The sequence below is a fragment of the Mobula hypostoma genome, chromosome 2, assembly GCF_963921235.1.
Source record: "Mobula hypostoma chromosome 2, sMobHyp1.1, whole genome shotgun sequence".
Lineage (NCBI taxonomy): Eukaryota > Metazoa > Chordata > Chondrichthyes > Myliobatiformes > Myliobatidae > Mobula > Mobula hypostoma.
The window spans coordinates 115195583-115212810 of NC_086098.1; the positions used below are offsets into that span (position 1 = coordinate 115195583).

The window sequence follows — 17228 nt, forward strand, 5'->3', positions numbered from 1 at the left end:
CCTAGAAGACACCAGCACTATGTACCTGTCCAAGCACCTTTTAAATATTGTAATTGTACCTGACTCTATCATTTCCTCTGCAATTCATTCCATATATTCACCACCTTCTGTGTGAATATATTACTCCTCAGCTTTGCTTTAATTCCTTCCCCCTCACCTTAAACTTGTGCCCTCTAGTTTTAGACTCCCCTACCCTGTGTGCATCCATCTTATGATTTTATAAACATTGATATGGTCACCCCTGAGCCTCCTTCACTCCAGGGAAAACAACCCCATCTTATCCAGTCTGTCTTTAGAAGTCAAGTCCTCCAGTCCCAGTAATAGCTTGTGAATCTGTTCTGCACACTTTTCAGCTTAATGATATCCTTCCCAGAGCTCAGTGAACAGAACTGCACACAATACTCCAGATGTAATCTCTGCAGTATCGTGTACAACTCTTATATTCAATGCCCTGATCAATGAAGGCAAGCAAGTCAAACACCTCCTTCACTACCCTATCTTACCTGCATCACTACTTTGAGAGAGCTGTGTAGTTGTATGTCTAGGTCTCTGGGTACAACACTCCCCAGACCCTGCCACTCACTGTGTAAGTCCAGCCTTGGTTTAACTTCCCAACATGTATCACCTTTACTTGTTTGAGTTAAATCCCATCACCCACATCCCCAGTACTTCTAGATCCTGTTGTAATCTTAGAAAACCTTTTTCACTATCCACAACACTGCAAAGTTTGTTCTCATCTGCAAACTTGTTAATCATATTAACAATATCGTTAAAATTTTTAATATATATGACAACCAACGGTCACAGTTTGTGTTCATGAAGAATCTGTCACAATCATGTCAGGGGGGAGCACCCTCGCCCTTCACTCTCCTCTCTTTGACCATGATTGTTGTCCCATCAACCTTATTGAGAGTGACTGGCCAGGAAGGAGAAGGTGGCCTTCATCAACCAGGACACTAAGTACAGGAGTTGGTAAGTTGAGCTGCAGTAATACAAGATGTTGGTGAGGCTGCACATGGAGTTTTGTGTACAATTTTGGGTGCTCTGTTATAGAAAGGATGTTATTAGTCTAGGAGGACATAAAAGATTTACTAGGATGTTGCCTGGACTTGGGCGCCTGAGTAACAAGGAAAAGCTGCATTGACCAGGTCTTTATTCCCTGGAATGTAGGAGTTTGAGGGGCGACCAGATAGCGGTCTATAAGATCATGAGGGGTGACCAGGTAGCAGTCTATAAGATCATGAGGGGCATACACAGGGTGAAAATACAGTCTTTTTTCTAGGGAGGGGCTGTGAAAAACAAGAAGGCATTGGTTTAAGATCAGAGGCGAGTGATTTAAAGAGGATGTTAGGAGCAGCTTCTTCACACACAGGGTGGTGTATTTGGAATGAGCTGGCAGAACTAGTGGTTGAGGTGGGCACATCAGCAACATTTAAAAGCCGCCTAAATAAGTACATGGATACGGGAGGTTTCGAGGGCTATGGGCCAAACACAGGCAGGTGAGACTAGCTCTCTGGGAAACAGTCGGCATGGATGAGTTGGGCCGAAGGGCCTGTCTCCATGCTGAATGACTCTGTGGCCCGAGTGAAGTTCCTCGCTGTATTCCCAAATCCTGCGTGGATCAGCAAGCAGGAATATATGCAGACATCTTTCAACTTTCCCTACTCCAATCCATCTGCTTTAAGAAAACCACTCTCAGCCCGGGGTCAAAGTATTGTGTCTTAATGACTACTGCCTTGTGTATGCGAGGCCACAGCAAGTGATGTGCAAGGATCAGCGGTGAGTACACATTTCCACCATCCCCACCCCACTTTGTGACCTGCAGTTACGTACAACCGCTGTATCCGGGTGACAATGGTGTTGAAGGCTGCGTGGATGTCTGCTGTGGAGCAGGTACACACCATGGGCTGGCTCCTCTCCTGCAGCCGCTCATACAGGTACTGCAAGAAAACATCAGTACTGGGTACAGTTAGCCAGGCAACACATCCCTCAAGCACAGCCTACAGTACCTGCCCGCCCCCCCCCCATTCCACTCCAGTGACCAAACATCCTCTGAACACTACCTACCAACTGTTGTCCACAAATTGGGTCAAAGACAATCACACAATATTTAGAATGAATGTAACTATTTGACCCACCCTGCCTCGCTGGATAGAAAGGCCCGCCCGAGCACTGGGTCTGCAGACTGCTGGGGCACTGCCATTCACCATACATCCAGGTCAAAGATCGAAGTGCAAAGGTTTCTGTATATGTCAAACGCGAGTAAATGGAGCCCTGCGAGTGAGTGGGGGTCTGGGACTGAGTGGGGGTCTGGGTGTGAGTACGGGTCTGGGAGTGAGTGGAGATCTGGGACTGAGTGGGGGTCTGGGACTGAGTGGGGGTCTGGGAGTGAGTGGGGGTCTGGGACTGAGTGGGGGTCTGGGTGTGAGTACGGGTCTGGGAGTGAGTGGAGATCTGGGAGTGAGTATGGGTCTGGGACTGAGTGGGGGTCTGGGAGTGAGTACGGGTCTGGGACTGAGTGGGGTCTGGGAGTGAGTACGGGTCTGGGAGTGAGTACGGCTCTGGGAGTGAGTACGGGTCTGGGACTGAGTGGGGGTCTGGGAGTGAGTACGGGTCTGGGAGTGAGTACGGCTCTGGGAGTGAGTACGGGTCTGGGACTGAGTGGGGGTCTGGGACTGAGTGGGGGTCTGGGACTGACTGGGGGTCTGGGAGTGAGTACGGGTCTGGGACTGAGTCGGGGTCTGGGAGTGAGTACGGGTCTGGGACTGAGTGGGGGTCTGGGAGTGAGTGGAGGTCTAGGAATGAGTGGGGGTCTGGGAATGAGTGGGGGTCTGGGACTGAATGGAGGTCTGGGACTGAGTGGGGGTCTGGGTGTGAGGACGGGTCCGCGAGTGAGTACGGGTCCGGGAGTGAGTGGGGGTCTGGGACTGAGTGGGGGTCTGGGAGTGAGTACGGGTCTGGGACTGAGTGGGGGTCTGGGAGTGAGTGGGGGTCTGGGAGTGAGTACGGGTCTGGGACTGAGTGGGGGTCTGAGAGTGTGTACGGGTCTGGGAGTGAGTACGGGTCTGGGAGTGAGTGGGGGTCTGGGAGTGAGTACGGGTCTGGGACTGAGTGGGGGTCTGAGAGTGTGTACGGGTCTGGGAGTGAGTACGGGTCTGGGAGTGAGTGGGGGTCTGGGAGTGAGTACGGGTCTGGAAGTGAGTGGGGGTCTGGGACTGAGTGGGGGTCTGGGTGTGAGTACGGGTCTGGGAGTGAGTACGGGTCCGGGAGTGAGTGGGGGTCCGGGACTGAGTGGGGGTCCGGGACTGAGTGGGGGTCTGGGAGTGAGTACGGGTCTGGGACTGAGTGGGGGTCTGGGACTGAGTGGGGGTCTGGGAGTGAGTACGGGTCTGGGACTGAGTGGGGGTCTGGGACTGAGTACGGGTCTGGAAGTGAGTGGGGGTCTGGGACTGAGTGGGGGTCTGGGACTGAGTGGGGGTCTGGGACTGAGTGGGGGTCTGGGAGTGAGTACGGGTCTGGGACTGAGTGGGGGTCTGGGACTGAGTGGGGGTCTGGGAGTGAGTACGGGTCTGGGACTGAGTGGGGGTCTGAGAGTGAGTACGGGTCCGGGAGTGAGTGGGGGTCCGGGACTGAGTGGGGGTCCGGGACTGAGTGGGGGTCCGGGAGTGAGTGGAGGTCTGGGAATGAGTTGAGGTCTGGGACTGAGTGGGGGTCTGGGAGTGAGTACGGGTCTGGGAGTGAGTGGGGGTCTGGGACTGAGTACGGGTCTGGGACTGAGTGGGGGTCTGGGAATGAGTGGGGGTCTGGGAGTGAGTACGGGTCTGGGAGTGAGTGGGGGTCTGGGACTGAGTACGGGTCTGGGACTGAGTGGGGGTCTGGGAATGAGTTGAGGTCTGGGAATGAGTGGGGGTCCGGGACTGAGTGGGGGTCTGGGAGTGAGTACGGGTCTGGGAGTGAGTGGGGGTCTGGGACTGAGTGGGGGTCCGGGACTGAGTGGGGGTCCGGGACTGAGTGGGGGTCCGGGAGTGAGTGGAGGTCTGGGAATGAGTTGAGGTCTGGGAATGAGTGGGGGTCTGGGACTGAGTGGGGGTCTGGGAGTGAGTACGGGTCTGGGAGTGAGTGGGGGTCTGGGACTGAGTACGGGTCTGGGACTGAGTGGGGGTCCGGGACTGAATGGAGGTCTGGGAATGAGTTGAGGTCTGGGAATGAGTTGGGGTCTGGGACTGAATGGGGGTCTGGGAGTGAGTGGGGGTCTGGGTGTGAGTACGGGTCTGGGAGTGAGTGGGGGTCTGGGAGTGAGTACGGGTCTGGGAGTGAGTGGGGGTCTGGGACTGAGTGGGGGTCTGGGAGTGAGTACGGGTCTGGAAGTGAGTGGGGGTCTGGGACTGAGTGGGGGTCTGGGTGTGAGTACGGGTCTGGGAGTGAGTACGGGTCCGGGAGTGAGTGGGGGTCTGGGACTGAGTGGGGGTCCGGGAGTGAGTGGGGGTCCGGGAGTGAGTGGGGGTCCGGGACTGAGTGGGGGTCCGGGAGTGAGTGGGGGTCCGGGAGTGAGTGGGGGTCCGGGACTGAGTGGGGGTCCGGGAGTGAGTGGAGGTCTGGGAATGAGTTGAGGTCTGGGAATGAGTTGGGGTCTGGGACTGAGTGGGGGTCCGGGACTGAGTGGGGGTCCGGGACTGAGTGGGGGTCCGGGAGTGAGTGGGGGTCTGGGAATGAGTTGGGGTCTGGGAGTGAGTATGGGTCTGGGACTGAATGGAGGTCTGGGACTGAGTGGGGGTCTGGGACTGAGTACGGGTCTGGGAGTGAGTACGGGTCTGGGACTGAGTGGGGGTCTGGGACTGAGTACGGGTCTGGAAGTGAGTGGGGGTCTGGGACTGAGTGGGGGTCTGGGAGTGAGTACGGGTCTGGGAGTGAGTGGGGGTCTGGGACTGAGTGGGGGTCTGGGTGTGAGTACGGGTCTGGGAGTGAGTACGGGTCCGGGAGTGAGTGGGGGTCCGGGACTGAGTGGGGGTCCGGGAGTGAGTGGAGGTCTGGGAGTGAGTTGAGGTCTGGGAATGAGTGGAGGTCTGGGACTGAGTGGGGGTCTGGGACTGAATGGAGGTCTGGGAGTGAGTACGGGTCTGGGACTGAGTGGGGGTCTGGGACTGAGTGGGGGTCTGGGTGTGAGTACGGGTCTGGGAGTGAGTACGGGTCTGGGTGTGAGTGGGGGTCCGGGACTGAGTGGGGGTCCGGGAGTGAGTGGAGGTCTGGGAATGAGTTGAGGTCTGGGAGTGAGTATGGGTCTGGGACTGAATGGAGGTCTGGGACTGAGTGGGGGTCTGGGACTGAGTGGGGGTCTGGGAGTGAGTACGGGTCTGGGACTGAGTGGGGGTCTGGGACTGAGTACGGGTCTGGAAGTGAGTGGGGGTCTGGGACTGAGTGGGGGTCTGGGAGTGAGTACGGGTCCGGGAGTGAGTGGGGGTCCGGGACTGAGTGGGGGTCCGGGACTGAGTGGAGGTCTGGGAATGAGTTGAGGTCTGGGAATGAGTTGGGGTCTGGGACTGAGTGGGGGTCTGGGAGTGAGTACGGGTCCGGGAGTGAGTGGGGGTCTGGGACTGAGTGGGGGTCTGGGACTGAGTGGGGGTCTGGGAGTGAGTACGGGTCTGGGAGTGAGTGGGGGTCTGGGACTGAGTACGGGTCTGGAAGTGAGTGGGGGTCTGGGACTGAGTGGGGGTCTGGGAGTGAGTGGGGGTCTGGGACTGAGTGGGGGTCTGGGACTGAGTGGGGGTCTGGGAGTGAGTACGGGTCTGGAAGTGAGTGGGGGTCTGGAAGTGAGTGGGGGTCCGGGACTGAGTGGGGGTCCGGGAGTGAGTGGAGGTCTAGGAATGAGTGGGGGTCCGGGACTGAGTGGGGGTCTGGGAGTGAGTGGAGGTCTAGGAATGAGTTGGGGTCTGGGACTGAATGGAGGTCTGGGACTGAATGGAGGTCTGGGACTGAGTGGGGGTCTGGGACTGAGTGGGGGTCTGGGAGTGAGTATGGGTCTGGGAGTGAGTGAGGGTCTGGGAGTGAGTGGGGGTCTGGGAGTGAGTGCGGGTCTGGGACTGAGTGCGGGTCTGGGACTGAGTGGGGGTCTGGGAGTGAGTGGGGGTCTGGGAGTGAGTACGGGTCTGGGACTGAGTGGGGGTCTGGGTGTGAGTACGGGTCTGGGAGTGAGTGGGGGTCTGGGAGTGAGTACAGGTCTGGGACTGAGTGGGGGTCTGGGAGCGAGTGGAAACCTGAGAGGGAGTGAGGGTGTGGGATGGGTATGTGGGGTGAGGTGTGTGGGGTTCTGGGGTTTGTGGTGTGGGGTGAGGTGTGTGGTATGGGGTATGTAGGGTAAGGTGTGTGGGTTTCTGGGGGTTGTACAGTGAGGTATTTGGGGTTGTGGTGTGTGTGGGGTGGGGTACGTGGTATTCTGGGATATATGGAGTGAGCTGTGTGGGTGGGGTGTTTTGTGGTGGGATTGAAGTGTGCGGAGTGGGGGGGTATGGAATCAGGTGTATAGGGTACGGTGACTTGGGTTCTGGTGTGGTGTGGCTGAGGTGTTTAGGGTGGGGTTTGTATGCTATGGTCTTTTTGGTTCTGGTGTGTAGTGGGTCTGAGATGTGTGTGGGTAGTGGGGTCTGTGTATGTGGTAATGGGTGAGGGATATGGCTGGTCAAGAAGTAGGTGTGAGTGTAGGTATCTGTGGGACTGAGGGATTGTAGGATACCCTGACAGAATCCCTCTCCCCTCATCCTCCCCCACCCTGGGCTCCTCTCCCCCTCTCCCCATGTCCTTGCTCTTTCTGGGAATCCTATTCCGCAGCCACTGGTCTCAGTCTATTCCCAGCAGTTCTTCAGCAGAGGCAGACCCTGACTATCGTCCTGTCTGCCTGGGTCCGTCTGCCTTTCTCACCTGCCCCTGCCAGTCAGTGGTGTTCACCAGAATGATGCTCTCCGGAAGCTGCTCGTCTGACACTAGGATCTGGTTCAGCTGGTCGTAGACAGACTTACGAGGGACCTAAGCAAGGAGGGAAACAGTCAGTCCTGGAGGCAATAACCACTGGCTAAAACAGTTTCTACTCTTCCGTTCATCTGCAGAACACAGGTGTCACTAACAACGCCAGCATTGTGTTCCTATTTGTCTCTGAGCCCTTGGAGGCAGTGGGATTAACCATATTGGTGACTCTGGTGTCCCAGGAAGAGCAGACTGGGTAAGGAGGGCATACCCTTTCCTGGGTGGGCACAGCAGCCTGCTGGTTCCATGGCCACCATTACAGAGAATTCCTTGAGTTACTAACGCTGACCCCTGCATCTAGATTAACGAGGAGACATCTGTGCTTGTCTGCTCCCTACTGTGTTATGGGGACAGAAGGTGGACAATCTGATGAAAATGATCACTATTTATTCTCATTAAAATCTGAGTGCTTAGGATTGAGTGAGGACTCGCTGAAAGTGGTGTTACAGGGAGATTAGCTGATGAAGAAAGTATCTGGCACACTGGTCTTTGTCAGTTAAGGCACCGAGGAGAGGAAAGTTATTGGGAAGGTATGTTTTAGTTACATAATATGTTGGTGAAGCCGTACTTAAGGGTATGGTATACAGTTTTGGTCATCCTGTCAAAGAAAAGATGTAATTAAACTCGGAAGAGGGCAGAAAAGATTCACTTGGATGTTGCCTGGACGTGGAAGTCTGAGTTACAAGGAGAGATTGTTTAGACTAGGATCTTATTTCCAAGAATGTAGAAGGTTGAGAGGTGAGCATATAAAGATATATAAGATCATGAAGATAATAGACAGGGTGTCTTTTTTCAGGGCAATGCTGTGAAAACAAGAGGCATAGGTGAGAGAGGCAGCTTCTTCACTGGGCAACGCAGTCAGGATGGGACAAAAGGCCTGTTTCCATACTGTATGACTCTTTGATACTACACACAGGAAAAATGAAAATCAAATTGGATCGTGACTTCCTAGGGGGACATCAGAGGATTGCTTGAGTCAGTGAGGAGCTTCTGAGCAGTGTGCCAGCACTGAGATCCATATACGAGCTTATCCCCACTGTGCCAGCACCAGAGACCTAACAAAGTGACCACTGAGCAGAGACTACATTTCTTCCCCATTCTTCTTTAATCTGAACAGCAACTAAACCTCTTGACCATGTCTGCATGCTTTATGCATTGAGTTGCTGCCACATGATTGGTGATTATATATTTGTATTTACGTATCAGTCAGGGTGGTTTGAGTATCTCAGGTATTGCTGATCTCCTGGGATTTTCAGGCACAACAGTCCCTAGAATTTACAGAGAGTGGTTCAAAAACAAAAAAACATCCAGTGAGCGGCAATTCTGTGGGTGAAAACACCTTTTAATGAGAGATATCAGAGGAGAACGGCTGAAATGGTTCAAGCTGACAGGAAGGCAACAGTAATTTAAATCACCACGTGTTATAAAAGTGATGCGCAGAAGAGCATCTCAGAATGCACAACGCGTTGAACCTTGAGGTGAATGGGCGACAGTAGCAGAAGACCTCTTATACTTAATAAGGTGGCGACTGATTGTATGTTCATTAATTATTTTGATCTAATTGCTCCTGTCTGCATTAGTAGTCTTGATCCTGACTGCCAGTGCATATCATTGCTGTCACAAGGCCAGGACAGCCTGAGATGAGGAGCCAGCACACTGCACCTCTGTCACTTCACAATCCAGAGAACACTACATGTTGGAATAATACATACTGCAATTCACATTGGGAGCTAAATCACTTTCTAAAAAGGAACAGAGGGAGTAATGTGTAAGCAGGCTCCCACTTCATCCACAGGTGCCACCCGGTGTGTCAGAAGTGGTTCAGGGATTCTGAATTCAGTATGGAGGAAGTGTCTCGGTGTGGGAAGAGGAGAGCATCACACTGTGGGAGGGGCAGTATGACAGACTATCATATTGTGTGAGGGGCAATACCGAAGGAGCATCACGCTGTGGGAGGAGCAGAACTGAGAGAGTGACACACTGTTGGATGGGCAGTACTGAAGGTGCATCATACTGTCTGATGGCTCAGCTCAATGTCACTGTGTATTTATCCCACCCACTGCCCAGGTTCAGGGTCACTGTGGAGAGAGACTTGAGAACAAGCTGTTTGACTTACAGTACCCCCAACAAGTCTGTCACTTCACATGAGGTGAAGAAGCAGGAAGCAGTGGATGAAGGAGATTAACCTGGTTGTTGAATCTGGAGTCAGATAAGCACTCGCTGTCGAAACTGCTGGCTCTGTCACCTTGCGTCTTCGAGTTCTGTCGATCCCTCAGGGAGGTGCTCCTGGGCCTTCGAAGCTGCCTACTTTCTGACTTACTGAATGGGAGGAAGAACATGAACGAGAACATGAATTGGGGAAGGAGTTACAGTCTCCTCCACTAAAGAAGAGTGTGAGAGAGAATCAGTATATTTACACATCACTGTTCTGCAACATAGTAGCTACGTACCTGGGGGACATAATCAGCTGTGATTCTGTCTTTGTGATCTTCCCCAGTGGCAGCAGCCGCTCCATGGATGCCTCCCAGGAGTCTGCTTCGCCTGACTTCACATCCACATCCACCAGCTCCTGGGAACAGAAACGCAGGCCTCAGCTCAGTCCTGGATTGTAACACAGGCCCAGTCACCATCGCGGACTGTGTAACCCAGACAGTCACCATTGTGCACTCTATGATAGGCCCCAGTCAGCCTCTGCAAGGATTGCAGCTGGGCTCACATTGTACAGTGCAGAGCAACAAAACACTGGGCGCCAGTACATATGATGACCGGGTGCCAGGCTTTGAACGTGGATGACCTCTCCCGCTGAGGTGTGTACTCACCACAGGTACGGATTCAACAGCAGCCTCTTCCTGCTGGCTGGTGGCCGTCATGTTCTTACTGTCTGACAGTGAAGGCTCTGCCTAAGGGTGAGGAGCAAGGACAACATTTAGTCATACTGTACCCATGGCCACACCAAAGGGATCCTGGACCACCTTACACGCTAACAAAGGTTCAACAAAATTACTCATTGGCCTGGGAGATCCGTATATCAGTAACTGGGCAGGGAGATTCATGTATCGGTCACTGGCTGGCAGATTCACATAACAGTCACTGACTGGGAGATTTGTGTCTCAGTCACTCACTGGACTTGGAGACTTTGTGTATCAGTCACTGACTGGGATGGGAGATTTGTGTCTCAATCCCACTGACTGGGCTGGGAGATTTGTGTCTCAGTCACTGACTGGGATGGGAGATTTGTGTCTCAGTCACTGACTCGGATGGGAGATTTGTGTCTCAGTCACTCACTGGGGTGGGAGATTTGTGTCTCAGTCACTCACTGGGAAGGGAGATCTGTGTCTCAGTCACTGACTGGGATGGGAGATCTGTGTCTCAGTCACTCACTGGGGTGGGAGATTTGTGTTTCAGTCACTCACTGTGGTTTGAGGTTTGTGTCTCAGCCACTGACTGGGGTGGGAGATCTGTGTCTCAGTCACTGACTGGGATGGGAGATTTGTGTTTCAGTCACTCACTGTGGTTTGAGATTTGTGTCTCAGCCACTGACTGGGATGGGAGATTTGTGTCTCAGTCACTGACTGGGATGGGAGATTTCTGTCTCAGTCACTGACTGGGATGGGAGAGTTCTGTCTCAGTCACTCACTGTGGTTTGAGATTTGTGTCTCAGCCACTGACTGGGGTGGGAGATCTGTGTCTCAGTCACTCACTGGGATGGGAGATTTGTGTTTCAGTCACTGACTGGGATGAGAGATTTGTGTCTCAGTCACTCACTGGGATGGGAGATTTGTGTCTCAGTCACTGACTGGGATGGGAGATTTGTGTCTCAGTCACTCACTGGGGTGGGAGATTTGTGTCTCAGTCACTGACTGGGATGGGAGATTTGTGTCTCAGTCACTGAGTGGGATGGGAGATCTGTGTCTCAGTCACTCACTGGGGTGGGAGATTTGTGTCTCAGTCACTGACTGGGATGGGAGATCTGTGTCTCAGTCACTGACTGGGATGGGAGATCTGTGTCTCAGCCACTGACTGGGATGGGAGATCTGCGTCTCAGTCACTGACTGGGATGGGAGATCTGTGTCTCAGCCACTGACTGGGATGGGAGATCTGTGTCTCAGTCACTCACTGGGATGGGAGATCTGTGTCTCAGTCACTGACTGGGATGGGAGATTTGTGTCTCAGTCACTCACTGGGATGGGAGATCTGTGTCTCAGTCACTGACTGGGATGGGAGATCTGTGTCTCAGTCACTGACTGGGATGGGAGATTTGTGTCTCAGTCACTGACTGGGATGGGAGATCTGTGTCTCAGTCACTCACTGGGGTGGGAGATTTGTGTTTCAGTCACTCACTGTGGTTTGAGGTTTGTGTCTCAGCCACTGACTGGGGTGGGAGATCTGTGTCTCAGTCACTGACTGGGATGGGAGATTTGTGTTTCAGTCACTCACTGTGGTTTGAGATTTGTGTCTCAGCCACTGACTGGGATGGGAGATTTGTGTCTCAGTCACTGACTGGGATGGGAGATTTCTGTCTCAGTCACTGACTGGGATGGGAGAGTTCTGTCTCAGTCACTCACTGTGGTTTGAGATTTGTGTCTCAGCCACTGACTGGGGTGGGAGATCTGTGTCTCAGTCACTCACTGGGATGGGAGATTTGTGTTTCAGTCACTGACTGGGATGGGAGATTTGTGTCTCAGTCACTCACTGGGATGGGAGATTTGTGTCTCAGTCACTGACTGGGATGGGAGATTTGTGTCTCAGTCACTCACTGGGGTGGGAGATTTGTGTCTCAGTCACTGACTGGGATGGGAGATTTGTGTCTCAGTCACTGAGTGGGATGGGAGATCTGTGTCTCAGTCACTCACTGGGGTGGGAGATTTGTGTCTCAGTCACTGACTGGGATGGGAGATCTGTGTCTCAGTCACTGACTGGGATGGGAGATCTGTGTCTCAGCCACTGACTGGGATGGGAGATCTGCGTCTCAGTCACTGACTGGGATGGGAGATCTGTGTCTCAGCCACTGACTGGGATGGGAGATCTGTGTCTCAGTCACTCACTGGGATGGGAGATCTGTGTCTCAGTCACTGACTGGGATGGGAGATTTGTGTCTCAGTCACTCACTGGGATGGGAGATCTGTGTCTCAGTCACTGACTGGGATGGGAGATCTGTGTCTCAGTCACTGACTGGGATGGGAGATTTGTGTCTCAGTCACTGACTGGGATGGGAGATCTGTGTCTCAGTCACTGACTGGGATGGGAGATCTGTGTCTCAGTCACTCACTGGGGTGGGAGATTTGTGTCTCAGTCACTGACTGGGATGGGAGATTTGTGTCTCAGTCACTGACTGGGATGGGAGATCTGTGTCTCAGTCACTGACTGGGATGGGAGATCTGTGTCTCAGTCACTCACTGGGGTGGGAGATTTGTGTCTCAGTCACTGACTGGAATGGGAGATTTCTGTCTCAGTCACTGACTGGGATGGGAGATTTGTGTCTCAGTCACTCACTGTGGTTTGAGATCTGTGTCTCAGTCACTGACTGGGATGGGAGATTTGTGTCTCAATCACTCACTGGGGTGGCAGATTTGTGTCTCAGTCACTGACTGGGGTGGGAGATTTGTGTTTCAGTCACTCACTGTGGTTTGAGATCTGTGCCTCAGTCACTGACTGGGATAGGAGATTTGTGTCTCAGTCACTCACTGTGGTTTGAGATTTGTGTCTCAGTCACTGACTGGGATGGGAGATCTGTGTCTCAGTCACTGACTGGGATGGGAGATTTGTGTCTCAGTCACTGACTGGGATGGGAGATCTGTGTCTCAGTCACTGACTGGGATGGGAGATCTGTGTCTCAGTCACTCACTGGGGTGGGAGATTTGTGTCTCAGTCACTGACTGGGATGGGAGATTTGTGTCTCAGTCACTGACTGGGATGGGAGATCTGTGTCTCAGTCACTGACTGGGATGGGAGATCTGTGTCTCAGTCACTCACTGGGGTGGGAGATTTGTGTCTCAGTCACTGACTGGAATGGGAGATTTCTGTCTCAGTCACTGACTGGGATGGGAGATTTGTGTCTCAGTCACTCACTGTGGTTTGAGATCTGTGTCTCAGTCACTGACTGGGATGGGAGATTTGTGTCTCAATCACTCACTGGGGTGGCAGATTTGTGTCTCAGTCACTGACTGGGGTGGGAGATTTGTGTTTCAGTCACTCACTGTGGTTTGAGATCTGTGCCTCAGTCACTGACTGGGATAGGAGATTTGTGTCTCAGTCACTCACTGTGGTTTGAGATTTGTGTCTCAGTCACTGACTGGGATGGGAGATCTGTGTCTCAGTCACTGACTGGGATGAGAGATTTGTGTCTCAGTCACTCGCTGGGATGGGAGATTTGTGTCTCAGTCACTCACTGGGATGGGAGATTTGTGTCTCAGTCACTGACTGGGATGGGAGATCTGTGTCTCAGTCACTGACTGGGGTGGGAGATCTGTGTCTCAGTCAGTGACTGGGATGGGAGATCTGTGTCTCAGTCAGTGACTGGGATGGGAGATCTGTGTCTCAGTCACTGACTGGGATGGGAGATTTGTGTCTCAGTCACTCACTGGGGTGGGAGATTTATGTCTCAATCACTGACTGGGATGGGAGATCTGTGTCTCAGTCACTGACTGGGATGGGAGATTTGTGTCTCAGTCACTCACTGTGGTTTGAGATTTGTGTCTCAGTCACTCACTGGGATGGGAGATTTGTGTCTCAGTCACTCACTGGGATGGGAGATTTGTGTCTCAGCCACTGACTGGGATGGGAGATTTGTGTCTCAGTCACTCACTAGGATCGGAGATTTGTTCTTTCCGTTACTCACTGGGCTTGGCTGCTCATGCGTTTGGCTCTTCTGACTGTGGAGGCTGACGATCTCAGTCTGTGAGCTGGAATGGGACATCCCTTCGAAGAATGGCCTGTAACAGTTGGTAGAAATTTAACTACTTTCAAGCATGCAAGACCAAGCAGTGTCCAGTACACCAGTGACTGGTACATCAGAGCTGTTTGTTTTAGTGATGGCCGGACACGAAACAGGAGGATCCTGGTTCTTTGTAGGAATTGGGAATCTCATATTCTGGTAACAGTATGGCTAACAGGAAAGGCACCCACTGGGTCCTATAGACTTGTGCTTATCCAGCATAATGACCTCCCTAAGGTCTGTGATTGGCTTGTGAGTGGATCATGGTCCAGGCTCCACTCCCAGGTAAAACATAACCCAGGCTAACACTCCTAATTCTGAGGGAGACCTGGACATCTTGAAGGACTTATTACCACACAGGAGGCCATTCTTCCCATCAGGTACATTCTAACTCACATGGGAGAAATCGAATCTGTCTCGGTATCTCCCAGCTTATTTCATTGCACCTCTGTAACTTACTTTGTATACATGTCTGTCAACTTCCTTTTGAGTCTTTCTGTGACAGACATAGAGTAAACAGTAAATTACAGCAGCCAATGAATCTACCAGTCTTTGTGTGTGTTGAGAAACCAGAACTTCCAGCACAAACAAGGTGATGGGAAAACATGCCAACTCTGCACAGAACCTGCTCAGGTCCTTTGAGAAGTGTCAGCGCACCTCTCTGTGCAGTAAAGGGTCAGGGCTGCACTACAGGATGGCAGCATTGTGCTGTGGGAGGATCACACTGGGTGAGACATTACAAATGGCAGGTAATAAAACCTGGAGTACACACAAGATACTGGAGGAACTCAGAAGACCAGACAGCTTCTGTGGAGCGAAATGGGCAGTTGATGTTTCTTCATCTGGATTGAAAGATGGGGGGAGACAGCCAGTATAAAAAGTTAGGGAGTAATGTTGCAGCAAGAACTCGCAGGTGGTTGGTGGATCCTGGTGAGGAGGTGTAATAGGGGACAGTGGGAAAAGCGTGAGAGGCTATTCCCTGTCTCCTTGGTTTTGCTGAAAACCTCAAATCTCTGTTCTCTAGTTTCTGATTTTTGCCAGTGGAGGAAGGTTCTCTTCATTTACTTCATGATTCTTAAGAGTCCTCTTAACCTTTCTGGACTGTGAAGAACACTTCCACTTTTTGTTTCTTTTTCCTCTCTGGACCTTGGGGTACATCGGGTAGCAACCTTGCCATTACTTTAGCAATTGTCTGATTTTTACAAGTCCGAGTTGCTAGCTCCACGCTCAACCCAGCACAGATGGAAAGCATGCAAGGAGAAGGCCGGATTCGAACCTAGGACCACTCGCCTCACAGTCCAGTGGGGATGCCACTGCACCACCGGCCCGCATTTGTACTTCTAACTATCTTTATGGAGTTTCAGAATCAGAACCAGGTTTATTATCACTGGCATATGTCGTGAAGTTTGTTAACTTAGCAGCAGCAGGACAATACATGATAATATAGCAGGAAAAAAATAAAATAAATAGCCAAGTCAATTACAGCCGTATCTCGGGTAATGATGAGTTTGTGTACAGAGAGGAAATTAAGAACCTGATGGCATGGTGCAAAGACAATAACCTATCCCTCAACGTCAGCAAGATGAAGGAATTGGTTGTTGATTTAAGAAGGAGTAGTGGACTGCGCAACCCCATTTACATCGGTGGTGCGCAAGCGGAACAGGTCAAAAGTTTTAAGTTCCTCGGGGTCAATATCACAAATGACCTGACTTGGTCCAACCAAGCAGAGTTCACTGCCAAGAAGCCCCACCAGCGCCTTTACTTCCTGAGAAAACTGAAGAAATTTGGCCTGTCCCCTAAAACCCTCACTAATTTTTATAAATGCACTGTAGAAAGCATTCTTCTAGGGTGCATCACAACCTGGTATGGAAGTTGTCCTGTCCAAGACAGAAAGAAGCTGCAGAAGACCGTGAACACAGCACAGCACATCACACAAACCAATCTTCCGTCCTTGGACTCACTTTACACCGCACGCTGTCGGAGCAGTGCTGCCAGGATAATCAAGGACACGACCCACCCAGCCAACACACTTTTCATCCCTCTTCCCTCCGGGAGAAGGCTCAGGAGCTTGAAGACTCGTACGGCCAGATTTGGGAACAGCTTCTTTCCAACTGTGATATGACTGCTGAACGGATCCTGACCCGGATCTGGGCTGTACCCTCCAACTATCCGGACCTGCATCTCATTTTTTTTTTGCACTACCTTACTTTCCATTTTTATATTTTCTATTTATGATTTATAACTTAAATTCTTAATATTTACTATCGATTTGTACTCCAGGGAGCAGGAAGCGCAGAATCAAATATCGCTATGATGATTGTACCTTCTAGTATCAATTGTTTGGCAACAATAAAGTATAAGTAAAGTATATATCTGTATATTAAATAGTTGGATTAAAAATAGAGCAAAACAGAAATTTTATATATATACATATAAGGACTCAGCACCTTTCTGGAGCACAGTTCCTGCATGGGATGCAACTCTCCCTAAGGGATTCAGAAGATTTACAATAACTCCTTGGCCACTGTACATCATTTGCTTTATCAAAATGTGAAGTACTACGTAAGCTTACATGGTCTCACATTGGCCGAGTAATTGTTACTCAAAGTGTACCAGCAACCTAGAATAGTGATCTGGAGAAGTTGGTTCAAAATCCCACCAGATGAGGTGGAGAGTCCTAAAACCAGTTAACTAAGTAATTCTGAAATAAGAAGCTGCTTTGAGTAATAGTGACTATGGAACTATCACATTTTTTCAGTCTTCTTCCTTTGAATAGCAACTCAATTGATGTCGCATCTTCTACAGCACAGAATGACCTGATAGGTCTACACGTATGCTGACAGGATGGGAGATAGACTTGGCCTTCACAGAGAGGAGAGAGTCTTAGGGAGAGCTATCCAGAGCACAGGCCCTTGGCAACTGAGGTTTGGCTGCCAATGGTTGGATGATTTAGCCTGCAATAATTAAAAAGCCAGAATTGGCAGAGGGATTATTTAAAATTAACCCAGAACCAATGTAGGTCAGTCAGCACATGGACAATATGTGTACAGGATTGGTGCAGTCTAGAGCTTATACAGAGGAGTTTTTGATTATTCCTTTTGTGAAGTATAGGATAAATGGGCACTGGCATTGTCAAGCAGGGGTAACGAAGATTTGGATGAAGGTTTCAGCAGTGGATAGGCTGAGGCAGGGTGGTAGGGAAACATTGTGACCTGGAATAGCGGGCTATTTTATATTATCCAAAATGTGGCACAGATCAGATACAGTTGTGAACAGTCTT

The 17228-nt window shown here is 51.4% G+C and overlaps 1 protein-coding gene across 4 annotated transcripts in view; it reads right to left on the minus strand.

The window, feature by feature from the left end:
• zmp:0000000755 (phosphofurin acidic cluster sorting protein 1) overlaps positions 1-17228 on the minus strand; it is a 287020-nt gene that overhangs the window by 48470 nt on the left and 221322 nt on the right. For 3 of the 4 annotated variants that reach the window (XM_063040467.1, XM_063040466.1, XM_063040464.1), the window contains 6 exons: positions 13853-13946; positions 9834-9914; positions 9465-9583; positions 9201-9333; positions 6913-7017; positions 1834-1940 (listed from right to left, as the gene is read on the minus strand). In XM_063040467.1, the coding sequence (XP_062896537.1) occupies positions 1834-1940; positions 6913-7017; positions 9201-9333; positions 9465-9583; positions 9834-9914; positions 13853-13946 (639 nt within the window). The remainder of the gene's footprint in view (positions 1-1833; positions 1941-6912; positions 7018-9200; positions 9334-9464; positions 9584-9833; positions 9915-13852; positions 13947-17228) is intronic. The other variant, XM_063040465.1, reaches the window with a different exon arrangement.